Here is a 20,589-nt window from a genome sequence, read left to right on the forward strand (position 1 = left end):
CCATAGCCAAACTGATTAGCTAGTTTCTCAAAAGGTGCTATTTTACTGCTATGCGGAAAGCATTAATAAGAAGAATAACAATAGATAATGTTTGGCTGTTTGTTTCACCTGCCTCTTCATCAGAATGTCATCAACTTTGCTACAAGCATCTGCAAGATAATATTAGTGACAAAGAACAGTTGTAGAACCTATAGAGGCTACATCTATTTCAGATTAAATCAGTCTCATTACCCAATAATGTTGCTGCTCTGCTCGGCCTCATCCGGTCTTGCCCGCATCATTTTTTATTCCTTCTATTCCATCTTACTGGGCCACTATTCTTGTCACTAATGAGCAACCATAGACCTCAGTCTGCTGCAGCAGCTTGTGGGGGCGACACATAACCCAACTAAGATCGGAAGGAGGGACAGCAGCAGGGAGAACGCTGATCAAGACAACATCTGTGGCAATGAGGAGAAAGGTAGAAAAGAAAAGATGGAGTGAGAAAGATGGGCAGGAACAAAGAAAGGGGATGAAAAGGGTTTGCATGAAAAAGCAGGAAAGGGTGATTGGAAGCAAAACATTAATGACATTGCTCTGTTCTGGGAAAGCAGCAAGCTGTGCAATTCATCATCAAAATCTATATATTTCTTTCTCATAAGCACATATCTTATATCTACTTGTGTATTTTAAATATTATAATTTATATGCAAGGTCACCATAAAATTTATTTTTTTGGCTTTTTTGGGGGGGTTTGTAGAGAGTTATGATGAAGCTCAAAATCTGCTTGTACTCTCCACTGAATTCATTATTGAGCTAGTGTCATTACTTCTTACTCTACCTGCTTATATTTTTACAGTCTCCTGAAAAGACAGGTGTCAGCTATTTGTGGGTGCTTCCTAGAGAGGAATCATTAATCGCTCTTCATGGTGATAGAGCCACTTCTTTTTATAATGGATGCCATAGAATGAGGACTATTCTGTGCTTAGGCAGGCAAAGAGGTAGAGATGGTAAGTGGTGCTATAGCTGTCGGAGGAATAGTGAAAGTCATGGAAGGAGGGGACTGTGTAGCAATGTCACATTCTCCCTTTCATTTTGACATACAGTAACATCAATGGCAGGACAAAAACTTGCCTGAAGGGATGAAATGAAAATATTTCTCATCGGTGAGAAATGTCATATAGACAAAGGCTTTTTATTAGCAGGGGTCCTTTGCATGGTGTAGAGGTTCCGATGGATTGTGACTCTACTTTGTAAGCTCATGAAAATGTTATGGCACATAAATTAGTGCAATTTGTAAAGTCACCTTTGAAACTTTTCTTTTAAGGCCTGATTTGAGTTGTAATTCTCATGCCTGTATATACTGTATGTTTACCAGATCCACAGATTTGTACACTAAATATAAAAATAAACATGCTTCAGTATGTAGTCTTCTAAGATGGCGACCAGAACTACATTCCACACTTTTTGATTTTTTTGAGTATTGTTCAGGTACTCATATACATTAAATGTAGGGATATTTATTAGTAGAAGTGGGCGATATAGCCTCAAAAAATCTTGCGATTTTGCGATAACGATATTTTGGACAAAACAACGTCATAGTTCAATAGTATTGATGCAGATGGCCACCCCTCTCTGAGCCTGGTTCTAGAAAGGTTTCTTCCTGTTAAAGGGGAGTTTATCATTCCCTCTGTTGCTAAGGGCTTGGTCACAGGGAATGTTTTTATTGTTGGGGTTTCGTCTCTATTATTATAGAGTCTTGACCATAAACTATACACCACCTTGAGAAAACTGTTGTTGTGATTTGGCACTATATAAACACAATTGAACTGACACAGCATACTATTCAGTGACACAGCACAACTTAAAAGCCAAGGCAGTTTTTTCCCTGCAAAAAGCTAAGCAATAGCTTAACAGTATTTAACAACAGCAAAAGTAACTGTAAAACTGTCACTGCCCAGACAGTTTTTTACTGCAAACAGCAAGCCAAGACAGATCAATCCCAGATAGTAGACTGACACAGTGTCGACAGTGTCCGGGCAATCAGGTATCCCAGAATACATTTCTAACTGTGGTAATGACAGAGAAAAGTGCCCTGAGCTATGAGTAGAGTTTTGAAATAATACTGTTTCTGTGTCACCAAATGCACAATATTTTAGGGAAGAATGTAGGGGGTTACTCTTCACATGTCTGGTCGATGTGTCAAGATAGCGCTGATCTGCACAAGTGCTCTGATGTTTTCATTAACTGTCAGCTGACTGGTTGCCGCCATTCGTAATACCTGCTGAGAACATCCTCACCACAGAACACTGAGCGTGGGCCGCTTGAAGTAAATCATTCACAGGGTTTTTTTTTCCTGATCAGACATGTTAAACTTAACTGTTTAAATAAATGAATTAAAACCAACAATAAACAATATAAGTATTTTAATACAGCATGGAAAGTGAGCGCTTTTTCACTGGGTACATAAACATATGGATCAGCATTTTAATGCTGTTTGTAGATATTATTGATTCAACTGTACTCTAAACACCAGCTGTCTGTTATGCGTTTTAGAAGTCTACTATAAAAAAAAGAAGCTGTGTATGAATTCCTAGTGTTTTTGAAAACAGACAGTCTGATGATTAATCAGTTACCTTTAATTTAATATACAGGTGTAGAGCTCTTTACCACCTCCTTCCACATCAGTCTAGTGTTTTTGACCTTTCAGAATAATTTCACATTAATGGGCCTTTTACTGGATAACCGAGCGTATAGGCACAGCAGATAATTTGGTGTACTATGTGTTTTTTTTCATTGCAAATATAAACCATAACAGTAAAAAGGCAGTAAAGCACATAGTGAAGCCAATTTAATGTCATTTGTTGTGGTGCTGTGTTATCCTGTTCTCAGAAGTATGGACAGGAACTGAAATAATCAGTTAAATATGTCCATTTCAGTCTTTGGGGTTTCTTCAGGAAGGGCATCTGGTGCACAAATCTAACGAATCAAAACATGGAATAACCTGCTCGTGTGAACCCTCGTGAATAAGGGAATAGCTCGTTAGTTATTCATAATTTAACTTTCATTATGGTTGAATATTTACTTGCGTTATGTTTTGCTCAATACCTCACAAACATGCTGCAAACATCACAGTATGAAGTGCTCAAAAATGACTACCGTATATTTTAGACCATAAGGCGCACCGGATTATAAGGTGCATTAAGCGAAACAGAACAGTCAGATAAGTCAAACTTTAATCAACTCATTCTTCTTGCTTCCTCCACTTCTGTACCATTGATTCATTAATGCTGTATTCTCTCCCAGCTGCTCTATTCCCGTGTTGTTGCAGTATATTAATGACTAACCTCGTATTGTGGATGGATTATCTCAGTTGTTCTCCTGACTGAAGTTTGGTCCGTTTGCCGCATCCTGCCATGCGATTGCATTTGTCCCTAACCATCAGGAACCCTCACGTTAACTTTTATTGAGTGGAAAAAGTTATCGTTCATCCTCCAGTTTCACTATGTTTATGTTAGCGATCACGTAGCACATCATTATATACCAGCTAGCCCAACGTCAGTAACCCTACAAACGTCACTGCTGTTTAGTTTTCTGTCTTCATTTATGTCGGAAGTGATAGCAGAGCTGTACATTTGAATTTTTCCACAAATCTCTCAGTCAGAACATGCTATGTCATGTTTAAGTGGAAACTAGCGAGCTAACTTCCTCCTAACTTCCGTTAAATTTAATAAATTCTGTTTTCATGGATGCCTGGATGTTAAACCTAATTGTTATAACTGGTAAAGCATCAGCGCTGATCATTTTATTAAAGATGAAAGAGTTTAGACAGTTTTTAACTGTCAGTGATCCCGCACTGTTCGTTTGACTTTGGGACCTGAAGCAGACGGAGTTTTGGACCCAGATTACTCCGCGAGGCTCCTGACTATGGTAGCCGTAATGCTCCGACAATCCATCAAACGGTGCGGCTTTGTAGCTTACCAAAGTCGTACTAAAGCATTTTTTGACAGATTTTTGAGCGCCGTGTACTACATAAAATCGGTTCGAAGTCAGTAAGCACAACCAGAATTCATACATAAGGTGCACCGGATTATAAAGCGCACTGTCAATATTTGAGAAAATTAAAGGATTTTAAGTGCGCCTTATAATGCGGAAAATACGGTATGTTTAAAATTGGCTAAATTACTGTGGTGGTTACTATAGGTGCATAAAAGGGTCATTTTAGCACATTCGTATGTAGTTGCTTGACAGCATGATGATATCATACGCTTTCAAGGGCCAAGAATGGGCAAGTTTGGTTACGTCTGATCATACCGAAGATGTTAGTGGGAAAAACACACGAAAAAAGACAATATCATAATAATATGATATGTATTATAGCTTAGCTAAAAAAAAATGTCACATGCACATGTTAATTATCCTTTATTATAATCTCATTGTTTAACTGTAAAAAAAGACCAAAGTTTAATTAAATAATCATGATTATAAAATGTTACAGTTTCAGGTAAAGTAAGATATTAAGGTGTATTTTGCAAATTTAACATTCAGCAGTCACGATGCTCAACAGCACATTTCTGACCTGCTCCTATTTGCATTTATATGCATACGATCTGTATATTCAAAGGAAGGAGAGCAGGCACAGATGATCATCTGAGAGATGATGGATGGCAGTACTCTTTATGGATCACTTCACTATCCATCTCTTCATGCTCAAACTTTCATGCACGCACTTGGATTGTCAAGGTGGTAGTGGCTCACAAAGTCATTCATGTTGTGTGTAATACTGATAGTAGTTTGTGCTGGGGTCATATCCAAAGATGAAAGGTGTCTTGGTGGATTGGCTGTCTGAAACTGATATGATATGAGTGAGGATCCTTGTTTTCACTGAGCTGTGGAATGAGTGATGCCACGGTGTGTTGCCTGCATATAAAACACACTTTTACCTTCAGCTTTCTGCCCAAACAAATGTCACAGCAATTAAGGGGAAGTCTCAAACTCCCTCATTTGTGACAAAATGCCTTTTTCTGCTTTCAGTACAAAGTCTGAACATGAGGGCTTTTTTTCTCACATTTTAGTGCCACACATCAGAGAGCTCAAAAGACGTTTCATGTACTTTAACTACTGGACACACACATAGACCGGTGAGAGGTTATAAATGACAGTCGCTAATGTACTTTTCTAAACCATGAAAAACATGCACATTTACACCATTACAAGAAAAAGTAGTTGAAATGGAGATAGAAAATAAATGTATGCTACACATTTAAACAGGGGGAGAGCAATTTTACGTCTTCTTTCAGAGCAAAGAGATGTGGACACTTCTCACACAGCATTGACAACTGAGGTAAACAGTCAACAGTGGACTTCGACACATAGGGAAAAACTGCTGTCCAGACAGTAGCAGAAACACAACAGCAATTATGGGTACATTTGATGGTTTTGATCTTCCTTGACTGACTTAAATATTTTGTCTTACAGCAGCCAACATATGCTCTTGAACTGGGAGGGGTAAGAAAGCAGAACTCAGTTGACTGTAATCTATTGTCATTTAGTGGCCAATATTTTACACACTAACTTTAAAACTGATTATTTTCTCAAAGAGAAACAGGCAACGCTTTACCCTAATCTATACCACCCCACAACATCTTCTTACTTGTACCAGTAGTTGTACGTTAGCAATCCTGACTTGCAGCTATAGTGAATAGTGTAATCCAGCGGTACCGGTCCGTGAGTCGTTTGGTACCGGGCCGCGAGAGATGAGGCTCAGGTGTGAAATGTGTGGTTTTCAGGGTTTTTATCGGTTTTCAGCGTTATTTTGTTATCGTTTTTATCATTTACTCGGTTTTCCTGGGTCTTTCCACCTGTGTTATGAATAACTCTTCTATTTTTCAGTAGCGGTACTAGTTTTATTTTGTTGTATTTATCCGCGACACCTTAAAGGCCGGTCCGTGAAAAAAAAAAAAGGTTGGGGACCGCTGGTGTAATCCACTGCTTATGCATTGTCAGACCCAAAGACAGCCGACGGAAGGGCTGCCTGAGGGCACTGAGGCTATTCACAATCATTTTTCTGACTGATTATATTTGCATATTCTGTCACACATGTGCAAATTGTACTTGCGTTTTTGACCCTGTGCAAACCTCAGTACACTTGAGCATTTGAATCTGTGATTCACTCTGTGATTGCAGATAAATCTGAGTACCCACATAGAGACTGAGGCACACTTTCAAATGTTTTGCACACATTAATATGCCATAATCATACACCAACACCTAAAACCAGCAGTATTTCTCTTTTTTTTTTTTGCAGAGTTCATTCTTCTGCCTATTATTTTGCAACCTGTGATAACTAAACTCTGCTTCTCAGCTTCTGTGAGAAAGTTCTCCAACTTCATCTGTCTTGCTTTTGGCAAGATGTAATTGGATTAGGGAGGGTGAAGGAAAGCAACTCCTTGTGGTTTACTCTCGTCTTCTTCTAGTATCTTATAAACAACAGGAGCAACGGGAGAGGAAATTAACTTGTGGTGGCAGATCATCTCTCGCTCTCTCGCTCTGTCCTTCCTATCTTTTTTCTTCATGCTTCCCTCTCCCCCTCACTGTGCTTTTTCAGTTTGGCTGGAGCTGACGGTGATTACAACTCATTAAACACCCTTCACGCACTTGTCTGGCTGAAATGAACAAACAAAGGATTTAATCCAAAATAGGCAAAAATGCAGCCTTGACTCTGGAGTGCCGGGATCAGGGGATGAGTAAGGAGAGTAAACAGGAGACATACTTTAAGGTGTGCATGGAATAAAGTGGCAGAATGAGGATGGAGTGAGATGTAAGTAGTGGAGAAGATGGCTGAAGGGATTACATGCAGTAGGAGGAGAGGAGGTGCTGGGGAGGTAAATAGCTTACACTAATTCTTAAAAGAGAAGGTTGTTCAAGCTGTGAAAATGAGTTAGAATTGCCCTCGCAGGTGTAATGAGTTTTTCTTTCTGTCTCGAGCTTTATAATGCACACCCTCCAGTAACACCTGAGGTGATATTATGCTCCACAGCGGAACAATGCAGTTGGAGGTAATTAGAATTCACGCGCGCAATTATGTTGTCAGATATAATGCTAATACCGTGGTAAATGAAAGAGATCAGCACTTTGCTCACGTAACAGTGGGGGGCATTTTATTTTACGTTTTTCATCCAGCGAAATCCAGAGTGTTTTATGGAGCATTAAAATACCAGAAAAATCACTTTTTAGTTAGATGGAAAAATACTTCACTGAACACCACAAGTTCACGTGTCTTGTAATACAGTTAGGTTCAATTTGTTGGGGGATATGAGATGTATAATATTTATGGTGTATTCTCCTATGTAATTATGGTGCAAAATTTCCCACATGCATCTACGTTGACCTTTTGTGAGTAAAATCTAATTAGACATAAGATTATTTACAAAAGAATAAGAACAGAGAAGACCTTAAATTGTCTTAGAAATGAACTTTTAAAGCAAGATTGGAATATTGTATATGAACAAACAGAAGTTAATAAAGCTTACGAAGGATTTTTAAGAACATTTAACACATTACTTGATAAAAACTGCCCAGTAATTGAAATCAATAGGAAACACAACTATGCAGGAAGACCATGGATGACAAAAGGACTACAAAATGCCAGCAAAAAAAAGAATACCCTATATCGAGAATTCATAAAAAAGAGAACAATAGAAACTGAAATGAAGTATAAAACTTACAAAAATAAATTAACTAATATAATGAGATCCTGTAAAAGAGAGTATTACATTAAAAGGTTAGAACACAATAAAGATAACACAAGAGATATATGGAATGTATTAAACAGAATAATCAAAAATGAATCAAGGAATAATGATTACCCTGGGTACTTTATAGAAGGGACAAGAAGTATTAATAACATGGAGGAGATAGTAAATGGCTTTAATGAATTCTTCGTAAACATAGGGCCAAAACTGGCAGAAGAAATAAAGGTTGATGGAATAGAAAGGGACACTGGTGAAAATATTGAAAGGAATAGTAGCTCAATGTTTTTAAGAGCAGTGGAAGAGAAAGAGATTTATGACATGGTTAGAGGACTTAAGAACAAAACCAGTACAGACTGGAATGATATTGATATGGTAACGGTAAAGACAGTTATTGATGGTATCGTAAAACCATTAAAATATATATTCAACTTGTCGTTTCAAAAAGGAGTTTTTCCACAAAAAAGGAAAGTTGCTAAAGTTATTCCCATTTACAAAACCGGTGAAAGACATCATTTTACAAACTATAGACCAGTGTCAATACTCTCCCAGTTCTCTAAGATACTGGAAAAACTCTTCATAAAAAGATTTGACAGTTTTGTGGAAAAATATGAATTAATGACAGATAGTCAGTATGGGTTCAGAAACAACAGATCAACAGCTTTGGCACTGATAGATTTAATGGAAAAGATAACGGAATGTATGGATAATAAGAGGTATGCGCTCGGAGTTTTCTTAGATCTAAAGAAGGCGTTTGATACTGTTAATCATGAAATTCTATTAAAAAAACTGGAAAAGTACGGGTTTAGGGGAGTGGTTTTGGAATGGTTAAAAAGCTATGTAGGGAATAGGCAACAATATGTACAAATAAATGAATATAAATCTAATTTGATGGATATAGCTTGTGGAGTACCTCAAGGTTCAGTACTGGGTCCAAAAATGTTTATTATGTACTTAAATGATATCTGCAGAGTATCGGAGATTTTAAAGTTTGTAATATTTGCAGATGACACAAATATACTGTGTGCAGGTGGAGAATTGCCACAGGTTTTGGAAATGATCACACAGGAATTAACGATATTAAAGAAGTGGTTTGATATAAATAAATTATCATTGAATCTCGATAAAACCAAATTTATGTTGTTTGGAAACCAAAAGAAAAACATCGAAGTAGAAATATGTGTTGACAATGTATATTTAGAAAGAGTAAATGAAATAAAATTTCTTGGGGTGATCATTGACCACAAGCTCTGTTGGAAGCCACACATTACTTATGTTCGGGGGAAATTGGCACGGGGCATTGCCGTCCTGGGAAAAGCAAAGCATATGTTGGATCAGAAAGCACTGCACATTTTATACTGTGCTTTACTACTGCCATATATGAGCTACTGTGTAGAGGTCTGGGGAAACACATACAAAAGTAACACACAAACAATAACTATAATACAGAAAAGGGCCATTAGATTAATAAATAATGTAGGGTACAGGGACCATACAAATGCACTCTTTGTCAAAATGCAAGCTATTAAATTCCAAGACTTGGTGAAGCTTAAAACAGCGCAAATAATGTATAAAGTCAGAAATAAATTGCTTCCCAAAGAAATCTGTAAATTGTTCATAGAAAGAGAAGGTGGGTATAACTTAAGAGGGAAATGGAATTTAAAAATACAAAGTGCTAGAACAACTTTAAGAACTATGTCAATCTCAATTTCAGGAGTTAAATTATGGAACAGTCTAACAGAAGAAATAAAAGACAGTCAAAACATAAAACAGTTTAAAGTAAAATATAAAAACCTAATTTTAAATAAGTATAAGAATGAAGAAAACGGGGTTAACCCAGGACGGTAATGTTGCTGGTAATGGTGTTGCGGTTCTTTTTTGGTTGTTTTTTTGTTTTTTTGTTTTGTTTTGGTTTGTTGTTTTTCCATAACTTGTGTATCTGCAAATATACACATTCTGTATTTTTCATATGAAAGAAACTATACTGTGGTGGGGCTTGCTAATTTCTTGTTTTTGATTTATGTATGTTATGTTTTGTTTTACTTCATATGTTTATATGTTTCATATGTTGTTTGTTTAATTTAAGACAAAAAAAAATTAAATGAATGAGAGGTAAAACTTGAGGGGGTAGGGACAAATAAGTAAATACTTCAGCCTACTCCTTTTCAAACAAATAATGGAATGATATTTTGTAATGATTGTGAAGGCACATGTTTGAAATGTTTGAAATAAAAATGAACTGAACTGAACTGAACTGAACTTTGCAAAGTTCTGGAAAGCATGCATGGCTAAAGCAATGCTCATTTTCTGTACAGCCATCTGTAATCTGTAGTCTGCCTTGACATTTAGAAGAGGATATATTAAAAAAAAAAAAAAACAGCTGCGTGTCGGTGAAACCTCGTCATCATTGCCATCAAATAGATGCATGACTATATAAGTTTTCAAGATTTAATGTCTCATAGAAGCCGATTCTGCTCCAATCACATAGGCAACGATGATAAAATACACAATTTTCTGACATCAGCATAAATGATCTATAAAAAAAGTATAAGTCAGCATGTTTTATAAAAACTTCATAAAAACCTCTGAATTGTAGTGTAACCCTTGCCCTTCAGAGGGAGTTCTGAGTGTCATGTTTAGGCTGTGTGCAGGCAGAAATGGTAAAATGGAAGATCCAAAGTACAGATAAAACGTGAACTCCAAAAACAGCTTTAATGCTAAACTCAAAATAACAACCTTCCGAAATACAAAGAATAAACTTGGGCAGTCAGGCAGACAGAACACACAGCATGAATGAGGGTAGATCGCGACAGTGACACAGAGAAACTTAAATACACAGAGGGAGCAATCGGGGAATGGGAAACAGGAGGGAAACACAGCTGGGACAAATCAGTGCTAAAGAGACAAAGGAAGCAAAAACTGATACAATAACATGAGACACAGACTTTCAAAGTAAAACAGGAAACATAACACAGAGACGCAGACTTGACACAGGGATACAGCAGACAGGGGAGACAGCAACTATGGATCACAGACAGAAAACCAGAACACTAAAACTCAAACAAAACCCACACAGAGAACCTAAACTAAGAATAATCCTATAACCCATAAGACAAAGCTAGAATATAATGAAATAAACAAAATCAAAGAACCAAAAACACAACACGGGGCTGACGACCCAGGCACCCTAACACTGAGTGCTCTTGTTGATCATGAAATACCTCATCACTGTGAGCCACAGTTAATATGAAAATGCTCAGTGATCACTCCAAGCAGCACTAATGGTGATTACAGTGTCTGTATTGATTATTGTGGTGAATCAATAACTTTGTGAAAGCAGACAAAAATTGGCACCACTGCCAGTAAACTGTCCCGATCACCTCTTTTTCACCCGCACTGTGGCAGCACTTAATCTAGAAACTGCATTTATGTCCATGAAAAACAAGGCCTGCATCATGCTGAGTTCTCAAAGTGTGAGTTAGATCATGAAAGTGTCAATGAATTGGCGCCACAGTGGTGGGAAAGAGGTGTAAGAAAATACTTTCTGGATGTCGTGAACTGTTTGTTGCCACCAAACACGCTAAATAATCTGATCACTTGTAATTTTGTGACATGAAGTTCGATCCAATTTCAAATGTGACGTTTTTATTTTCTCTCCTCAGCTCTGCTGCTTCTGTACGACGTCACCAACAAAGCATCCTTCGATAACATCAGGGTAAGATCAAACTCGCCTGCTTGTCAGTTGCACCTCATTTCTATTCAGGTTCTGAAAGAATGTTGTTTCATTTATGCTACGCAAAGTGGTCTGTGTATCATCTCATTCACAAGCAAGGATGATATGGGCAATGTCTCTCGCCCTATTGTACCTGGGATAGCCCCCCCCACCCCCCCCATGAGGCAATGACAAGGATAAGTGGAAGAGAATGGAGGGATGGATATATGGATGATACAGTGGCTAGGCTTGCTGTCAAATTACCCTAACCCTCAGGTGGAGGGAAGCTCCTCACCAGGAGTCAGAGCAGTCAGAGGGACTTTTACTCCAAGAGTGACGGCCAAACATCTGCAAGGAGCTTGGAGAAATGGAGATGTTAGAGCTAAGTTATTAACAATGTGGGTCACATACAGTGGGGCAAAAAAGTATTTAGTCAGCCACCGATTGTGCAAGTTCCCCCACCTAAAATGATGACAGAGGTCAGTAATTTGCACCAGAGGTACACTTCAACTGTGAGAGACAGAATGTGAAAAAAAAATCCATGAATCCACATGGTAGGATTTGTAAAGAATTTATTCGTAAATCAGGGTGGAAAATAAGTATTTGGTCAATAACAAAAATACAACTCAATACTTTGTAACATAACCTTTGTTGGCAATAACAGAGGTCAAACGTTTACTATAGGTCTTTACCAGGTTTGCACACACAGTAGCTGGTATTTTGGCCCATTCCTCCATGCAGATCTTCTCGAGAGCAGTGATGTTTTGGGGCTGTCGCCGAGCAACACGGACTTTCAACTTCCGCCACAGATTTTCTATGGGGTTGAGGTCTGGAGACTGGCTAGGCCACTCCAGGACTTTCAAATGCTTCTTACGGAGCCACTCCTTTGTTGCCCGGGCGGTGTGTTTTGGATCATTGTCATGTTGGAAGACCCAGCCTCGTTTCATCTTCAAAGTTCTCACTGATGGAAGGAGGTTTTGGCTCAAAATCTCACGATACATGGCCCCATTCATTCTGTCCTTAACACGGATCAGTCGTCCTGTCCCCTTGGCAGAAAAACAGCCCCATAGCATGATGTTTCCACCCCCATGCTTCACAGTAGGTATGGTGTTCTTGGGATGCAACTCAGTATTCTTTGTCCTCCAAACATGACGAGTTGAGTTTATACCAAAAAGTTCTACTTTGGTTTCATCTGACCACATGACATTCTCCCAATCCTCTGCTGTATCATCCATGTGCTCTCTGGCAAACTTCAGACGGGCCTGGACATGCACTGGCTTCAGCAGCGGAACACGTCTGGCACTGCGGGATTTGATTCCCTGCCGTTGTAGTGTGTTACTGATGGTGACCTTTGTTACTTTGGTCCCAGCTCTCTGCAGGTCATTCACCAGGTCCCCCCGTGTGGTTCTGGGATCTTTGCTCACCGTTCTCATGATCATTTTGACCCCACGGGATGAGATCTTGTGTGGAGCCCCAGATCGTGGGAGATTATCAGTGGTCTTGTATGTCTTCCATTTTCTGATGATTGCTCCCACAGTTGATTTTTTCACACCAAGCTGCTTGCCTATTGTAGATTCACTCTTCCCAGTCTGGTGCAGGTCTACAATACTTTTCCTGGTGTCCTTCGAAAGCTCTTTGGTCTTGGCCATGGCGGAGTTTGGAGTCTGACTGTTTGAGGCTGTGGACAGGTGTCTTTTATACAGATGATGAGTTCAAACAGGTGCCATTCATACAGGTAACGAGTGGGGGACAGAAAAGCTTCTTACAGAAGACGTTACAGGTCTGTGAGAGCCAGAGATTTTCCATGTTTGAGGTGACCAAATACTTATTTTCCACCCTGATTTACAAATAAATTCTTTACAAATCCTACCATGTGGATTCATGGATTTTTTTTTCACATTCTGTCTCTCACAGTTGAAGTGTACCTCTGGTGCAAATTACTGACCTCTGTCATCATTTTAAGTGGGGGAACTTGCACAATCGGTGGCTGACTAAATACTTTTTTGCCCCACTGTATAGCCCACTTTGAGCTCAAGTTGGCCAGACCAGTGAAACTCCCCTTTTGTTAGTGTAACAAATTTTAACTACACATTTAATGAGAGCTGTCTGGATAAAAGAAAAAGATGTATAGTTTCAGCAGTAGGTCTCAGTTTTTTCTACATGATAAAGTAATGCTGCTGGAAGAAGTCTGTCAGCATAATTAATATCTGGCTTAAATTGTAAGAAATAAATGTGTAAAATTAAAGAAATCATTCTGTTAGCTCGTTGCCCAGACTCCCAAAAATAGAAAGTTTTTGGTAATTCATGAAAAATGTCCTCGTTTTTTTGGAGGAAAGGTTGTTTCTTTTTTCTTTTTTCATTTCTTTTTTTATTTCTATGTATATTTCTAGATATTTCTACAGTAAGTGCAACAATGCAAAGATTTCTGTTTAATTGCTTATTTATCAATTACCGGTAGTAAAATTGGTGTGATTGACTGTGGGCAATGTCTAAAACATTAAGAAAGGTTGTAAAACACAGTTAAAGGTCCAAAAATTGATGCCTTCTTTCACATTTTTCAAAGCATCAAGTGGGCCGGACTGGACTCTTTGGTTGTCCTAATTCTGCCCCCCCCAGGCCTTATATTTGGCACCCTGTGTTACATTTGGGTTGGTCTAGCACTCAGATGTATGTGTAAGCATGTGCTCTCACACATAAAAACAGAATTCCACAGGATGCTTAGCTGGATTATCTCTGCCTTGCAAACGTAAGCTCCTCCTGAGGTAGGGACATCTGCTCATTTTTAATGACATGCTGCCTTCGTGACCAGCCGGCGGGTACGAGACATGATAAATAGCTTTATTATATGTTACTGAGACTTAGGAGGTCGTTTCATTATTCATTGACTTTCCTCCCACGTACTGGCAGTCGGCTGTATCTCTGAACATCAGCTCCTGTCTACTTCTAAATTGTTTCTTTTCATGTAAACAAAGCAGAAAAGCACAAAGATATCATTTGTGTCTGGTAAAAAAATTGCATTTGATTACATTAGTTTTCAAAGCCGTCTTCAAAGTTACGCCATACTTGCTCATGCTCAGACCGGGGATCAGATGAAAGCGACGGTGATGATGATAGGAGAGCTGAGGATGACCAATGTAACACCAAATGAAGGGAGGGGACAAAGTTGAAGAGCATAGGGGTGCAGATTACAAAAGCTTTATCTCTCCCTTTGAAGTGGCAGCCTGTCTGTCACCCAAACTCAGTTCCCACTGTGATTTTCCAGCCATTTCTTGCCCCATTTGGTGCCACTCCCCACCGTGCCTTGTAGGTGCATGATTTTCCTTTGATTAACACGGGGTAGAGTTAAAAGCAGGAGATGGCCATTTAAAAAAGCGAGTGTCTTTCACATCAGGCAGAGGAATGGTTCCACAGCCATCTGGCAGGTCTGATCCACTTACACCTGATGTGTGTGTGTGTGTGTGGATGGATGTGCGGGGCTACCGGTGTGACCTCAGCATGCACTCGCACTCATACAGGTGTGTGTCTGTGTAGGTGTGCAAATGGCTTCATTAGCAGCGGAAGGAAGAGGAGTCCCTAGAGAGAAAGAGACACAGAGCTTAGCTTCTGTCCAAACAGCCGCTCACCGTCATTATGCCTGCATTTAAATAGCTCTCGGTTGGGGATATGAAACCTTGGATACTAACAACAAATGCCCAAACCAACCATGGATAACCCTAACTTTCAGGGATCCCCTGTCTCGTCTGTCACATTCACTTTTAGCCAGCTGGTTGTTACTGGTCTCAGCCATCAGCTTCTATTTGCTGCATCAGGTTTTCGAGCTAAATTTTGGGGCTACATCACCCTGATGTCACCCTGACACGTACTGTTAGGAAAGCGGTCAGCCTGTTCTTTTGAGGTTTATCAGCCTCTAGAATCAATTGATGATTAGATTACAGTAACAAGTGGGAGCTCTAAATGCAGCAGAAAAATTGGTTTGGAAGTAATGTTCCTGTGTTATCAGTAATAGACGAATTAACTCCAAATGATACCAGTAAATTCTAAAGGAAAATGTCAGGACATCTCTGGTACAGGAGATGTCCTGACATCTAGGCCCCATTGTACCATTTATCTGTGAAATGAATCTCAAGGGGAAGTGGGTGTTGTATCTATGCAAAGTTCACAAGACGCTCTGTTGAAGAAGAACAAAGGTTTGGACTGTCAAATGTCAAAATGTCAAAGATTCTTCCAACAGAAATCTTGTCGATTGTCCATGAACGATACAGAATTTAATGTTCTGAGCACTAGATTAGGATAAGATTCACAGGCTATACAGGCCTGAGTTAGCATAAAAATGTTCAATGTTACAGTTCATGACAGTAAAAAGACAAAAAGACGAGTATGGCTTTTTAAAAAAGGTTCCCAGGGGAAAGGCTCTTCTCTCTGAAAAGAAAATGACATCATGGGTTAGACTTGCAAAGATGCATCTGAACAAACCACAAGACTTCTCGAACAATGTCGTTTAAGAATATGAGACCAAAGTGATGTTTGATCATAATGCGTACACGTTTGCTGTAAACCAATCACAGCATATCGATACAAACACCTCATATCAACTATCAAGCATGGCGGTGGAGGGATGATGATTTGGGCTTTTTTTTTTTGCAACCACAGCACCTGCCTGGGTACATTGCTGTCATTAAGTTGACCATGTATGTTTTATTTATTGTACGCAACAACACAATCTACAGCAAATCTACAACAAAAGGGCTTAAAAAGAAAAGATTAAAGGTGTTTCAATTGCCTGGCCAAAGATCTTACATTGATTGAAATACTGTGGTTGAAACCTTCAGAGAGCTGCTCATAAACAAATAACCCCAAACATCAGTGAACCAAAGTTATGCTGTAAAGAAGAGTGCACCAAAATCTCTCCCAAACGATGTGCAAAGCTGATAAAGTTATAAAGAAAGTATCACTCCAAGTTGTTGCTGCTAAAGGTTTTTCTCGTTTGTTTAGTGTTTCACAGGTCTGCACATCCAGTGAGGAATTTAAGGGGCTCACAGAATTTGGTGAAGGGAGCTAGTGGATGTTTTTTCTCTTTAGTGGTCTCTGTGTTAATTTTTGCTGTGGATATATTTTCATCATGCCGTATATGTCTTCTTTTAAAATGCAAGTTTATATGAGTGATACCTTGGTCAGGTCTCTCTTGAAAAAAAAATATATATATATATTTTTATCTCAGTGAGACTTTATGGTAAATAAAGGGGGAGAAGGCTCAATAGGAAAATCATAATGAATACCCAAGGCACTAACCCTTTCTTTTCTTTCTACTTGAGTGCCACAAGTTTACTGTCAGTCAGAGAGCTGAGTGCAGCATACACACAAAACATTGCTCCAACAGCCTGCAGGCTTGTTCATGTGAAGGGCAGCTCCTTGCACCACCCCACACATACACAGCATGATTGTTAAATTCACTAAATATTCACATTAGCCATTAGGAGAGAGGAGCTTAGCTGCTTTGCTGTAGTCCATGTTTTTTTGTGATCCCTCAGACTATTCGTCACTCTGTTAGGAGTCTGGAGATGGTTTCCTTCATGTGTTCACAGTGTGTTGGTCGGTACAGCTCAAACCTGATGAACATCCACAATTGTATCTCTTTCTTTTTTTTTTTCTCTTTTTGGAGTCCTCAGAAATTTAATTTGTTCCTGTCATGATTAATTTGCCCCAGCATGTGTTTGTGAACATTATCCTCACTTAGATCCTTGTTCTTCAAATTAAAGCCAGATTGTCATCGAGGTAAACATCTAGCTGTAATTTTACACTTAAACCAATGGAGTTAAATTCATTTAATCTGTAATATTGCATTGTTTTCCTTATATCTTTTTGTCAATATTATTCATTTTATTTAATAGATTTCTCTCTTTTAACGTTTAGAACTTGAAAATCTGTTGAGTTGTTTGGTTATACAGTATTCTGCAAAATTCTTGATTCTAATGCACTTGAAAGAAAATATTTGGAATGATCGCCTTTATTCTTCTGGACTCTCTTAGGCAAACTTTCTTGTAATTTCTCGAAGCAGTCTTCAGGAATAGTTCTCCAGTCTGCTTGATTGAGATTCAAAGCTTTTGTTTGGATGTTTGCTGACTTTTGTTCTGTTCTTCTTGCAGCCTGTTACAAAGTATTGAAGTCTAGGCTCTGAGGAGGTCAGTGTTGGAAAGGTTACGTTTAAAATGTATTCCACTACAGATTACAGAATACATGGTGCTAAATGTATTTTGTAACGTATTCCGTTAAGCTACTCAATGAGAGTAACGTATTCTGAATACTTTGGATTACTTAATATATTGTCATGTTTTTTACAACTACATGAATGTACTATTGCTGTGTGATTTATTACTATTACTGAAGGCTTTGGCCTTGGCGAACAGTGGATGAACTGAAAAATACATCTCTCAGGTCCTGTGTGTGGTCTTTACTCAATTTGTTTGCTATTTCTTAAGGACTTGCTAAGTTGTCTGCTATATATAGATACAACACTGAGTCATACCTTGAATTAGATACCTTTTTTATGCTTGAACAGTCCATAGTTTAGTTTTAAGAGACTTAACAGACAAAAATCCAATGAAATGATCAAGTATAAGGACAAGACTGAAAATGAGATGTTTTCTGTGTCTGTACCAGAGCAGACACAAATAATGTTTCCCACAGCAAAATTACATATTATAGCTAACTATGACATTATCCTCTCAGAAGCTACAAGAAGGTACGTAATTTATTTTTAATGAGTGAAAAGTGACATTATTTGTGTGCCTCTTTATCATAGAGTCAGCAGTAGGTACATTAGAAAGTCTGTTTTGTTATCAGTTTGTGCTGTCTTCTTCAGAAAGGCCCACAGCTACATGAAATGCTCGTGGGTCTTGTTTCACTTCCCAGTTGTGCAGAGAGCCATGGGCGCAACTCAGATCGGTCTGCCGGGTTGTTGTTATGTTATGTTGTTATGTTATGTTATGTTGCTATCAAAGCCAGAGAAACAGGGAAGAGCCACCAGAAAACTTTAAAAATTAGAACTGGAGATTGAACTATAAGAGGAGAAATACAAACAGTATTAAGCTATACGCTGAAGCATCAGGCATGACTGGCCTGATTTGTTGAATTATTTCTTGCTTAATTTAACTTTATGAAGCCGTAGCACTGTTATCGTTTCACATCAGAAGATAAATCCTCATTATCCTGACATGATTTTACTCCAGATTATACAGAGCAATTTGTCATGTGCGGTGTTACTTGTATAACGCATCCAGCCTCCTCTAAATGGAGCGTCGTTGTTTCTGAGTGTTTGAGTGTTTTTGTAGTTATCAGCATCAGTTCAAAAAGACAAAAACAAAAAACCAGCTTTAATGCTTCAGAGCAGATGCAGACACAGTAGGATGCTAGTGGACAGCTGGAGTGTGTGTATATGTGTGTGTCACGAATATACTGCGAGCCCTAATCCCTTCAGAGAGAGCACACCTGCTCAGCACAGTGAGCCACGACAATCTGAGAAACAGACACCCACGCAAAGGTAATTTGGGTTCATTAGTGTTCATTAGTTCTAATTACAATAATCGAGGTGCAGACACCCACACTCCCTTGTTTTTATTTGTACTATGTATTGTATAAGGTTCATGGGGCACTGTATGCTTCGCTCTTACCTGCAGGATTTGTAGTATTTGGCTGTTGTGGGAGCAAGAAATCTCCCTGGGAGTTGTGCCATCATTAGCAAGCAATGTCAGCTAATAGTAGCTACCCTGGTAAGCAAGGTGCAAATGGTAAATGGCCTGTATTTGTACAGTCCCCTAGGGACCCCAAAGCACTTTACACACCCAGTCATCCACCCATTCACACACAGGTGGAGGCAAGCTACAGTTGTAGCCACTGGGGCAGACTGACAGAAGCGAGGCTGCCATATCGCGCCGTCGGCCCTTCTGGCCAACACCAGTAGGCGGTAGGTGAAGTGTCCTGCCCAAGGACACAACGACCGAGACTGTCCGAGCCGGGGCTCGAACCGGCAACCTTCCGATTACAAGGCGAACTGCCAACTCTTGAGCCACGATCACCCCACAGGTTCTCCTAAACAGTGCACATCTGTTTGTGTAAATGAGAGCAATTTTTACTTGTCACATTTGCATTTCATTGAGGAGCAATATAGCGAAAAGAGGATTTATTTCTATTTGCAGTCATTTGTATTTTCCACACCTTTCATATGTGTGTGGAACACCTGCTTGCCATTACACTGTTTAAGGAGGAGTTGTAAAGTGGCTTATAGCAGCTGGACTATCAACTGATGTAGGCTGTCATTACCTTCATCTGCTATCAGCTGATATAATGGGATTGCTAACCAAGCTTGATTCACACAACTCAAGTTACCTGTGGTCCCTCCACGACCACCACTACCCCATATTTGTCATAAATAAGAACATTATGTAGTTAAAATGAGAAATGTTTTTGTAACAGGCTGTAGACTTATGTATTTCTACTCTAAAGTTGGCCTTTTTTAATGAGGGACTTTATCGGCATAAGCCAGACCAAATCGTCAAGATGCTATTTAACTGCCATAGTGACACGTTAAAGCACGTAAGTTATTATAACTGCAGTCTATGCAACAGTGTGTACAAATATAGGACTTAAACAGCTCTGTACTAAATATAATGTTCCAATTAACACTGTATGCATTTTGAGAATTTTACATTTAGTTGTCTAAAAATGTAGTTGCAGTGAACGGTGAATTTGTTTTTATACTAGCAGTACTTCTGTTAGTGAAGCAAAAGAGTTTTCCATGGGTTCTTCAAACAAGCCGTTTAAAGCTACATATTTAATAACTGGTTAAAACCATTTATTGTTGGGATGGAATTACAAGTGAGACAAGAAGTTTGAAGATCATCTATTCAAGCTTTAACTGAGATAAATGTAGTCATGTGGCGCACGCTGCTCTGCAAAGCTACTTCACTGCCCATGGTGTGAATCTATTAGCAGCAGTGCTTCAGAGTGAAGGCTGGAGAGCAACTTTAAGATAAGCACTGGAGACACAGTCCCCAGTGCTGTCCATCTATCATTCTCTCTCCTTTTGAGACTCTTTTCAATCTGTAATCGCAACTACAACTATTGTTATTGCTGTTTGACCGGTCTCTTTTT

At 39.0% G+C, this 20,589-nt stretch overlaps 1 protein-coding gene across 1 annotated transcript in view; it reads left to right on the plus strand.

The window, feature by feature from the left end:
* rab26 (RAB26, member RAS oncogene family) overlaps window positions 1-20,589 on the plus strand; it is a 112,850-nt gene that overhangs the window by 64,055 nt on the left and 28,206 nt on the right. Inside the window, exon 5 of the mRNA XM_085465558.1 lies at window positions 11,393-11,445. Within this exon, the coding sequence (XP_085321684.1) occupies window positions 11,393-11,445 (53 nt within the window). The remainder of the gene's footprint in view (window positions 1-11,392; window positions 11,446-20,589) is intronic.

Source organism: Copadichromis virginalis, linkage group LG8 (assembly GCF_057382275.1).
Source record: "Copadichromis virginalis isolate Kocher_CV1m ecotype Utaka linkage group LG8, C_Virginalis_male_GT1.1, whole genome shotgun sequence".
Classification (NCBI taxonomy): domain Eukaryota; kingdom Metazoa; phylum Chordata; class Actinopteri; order Cichliformes; family Cichlidae; genus Copadichromis; species Copadichromis virginalis.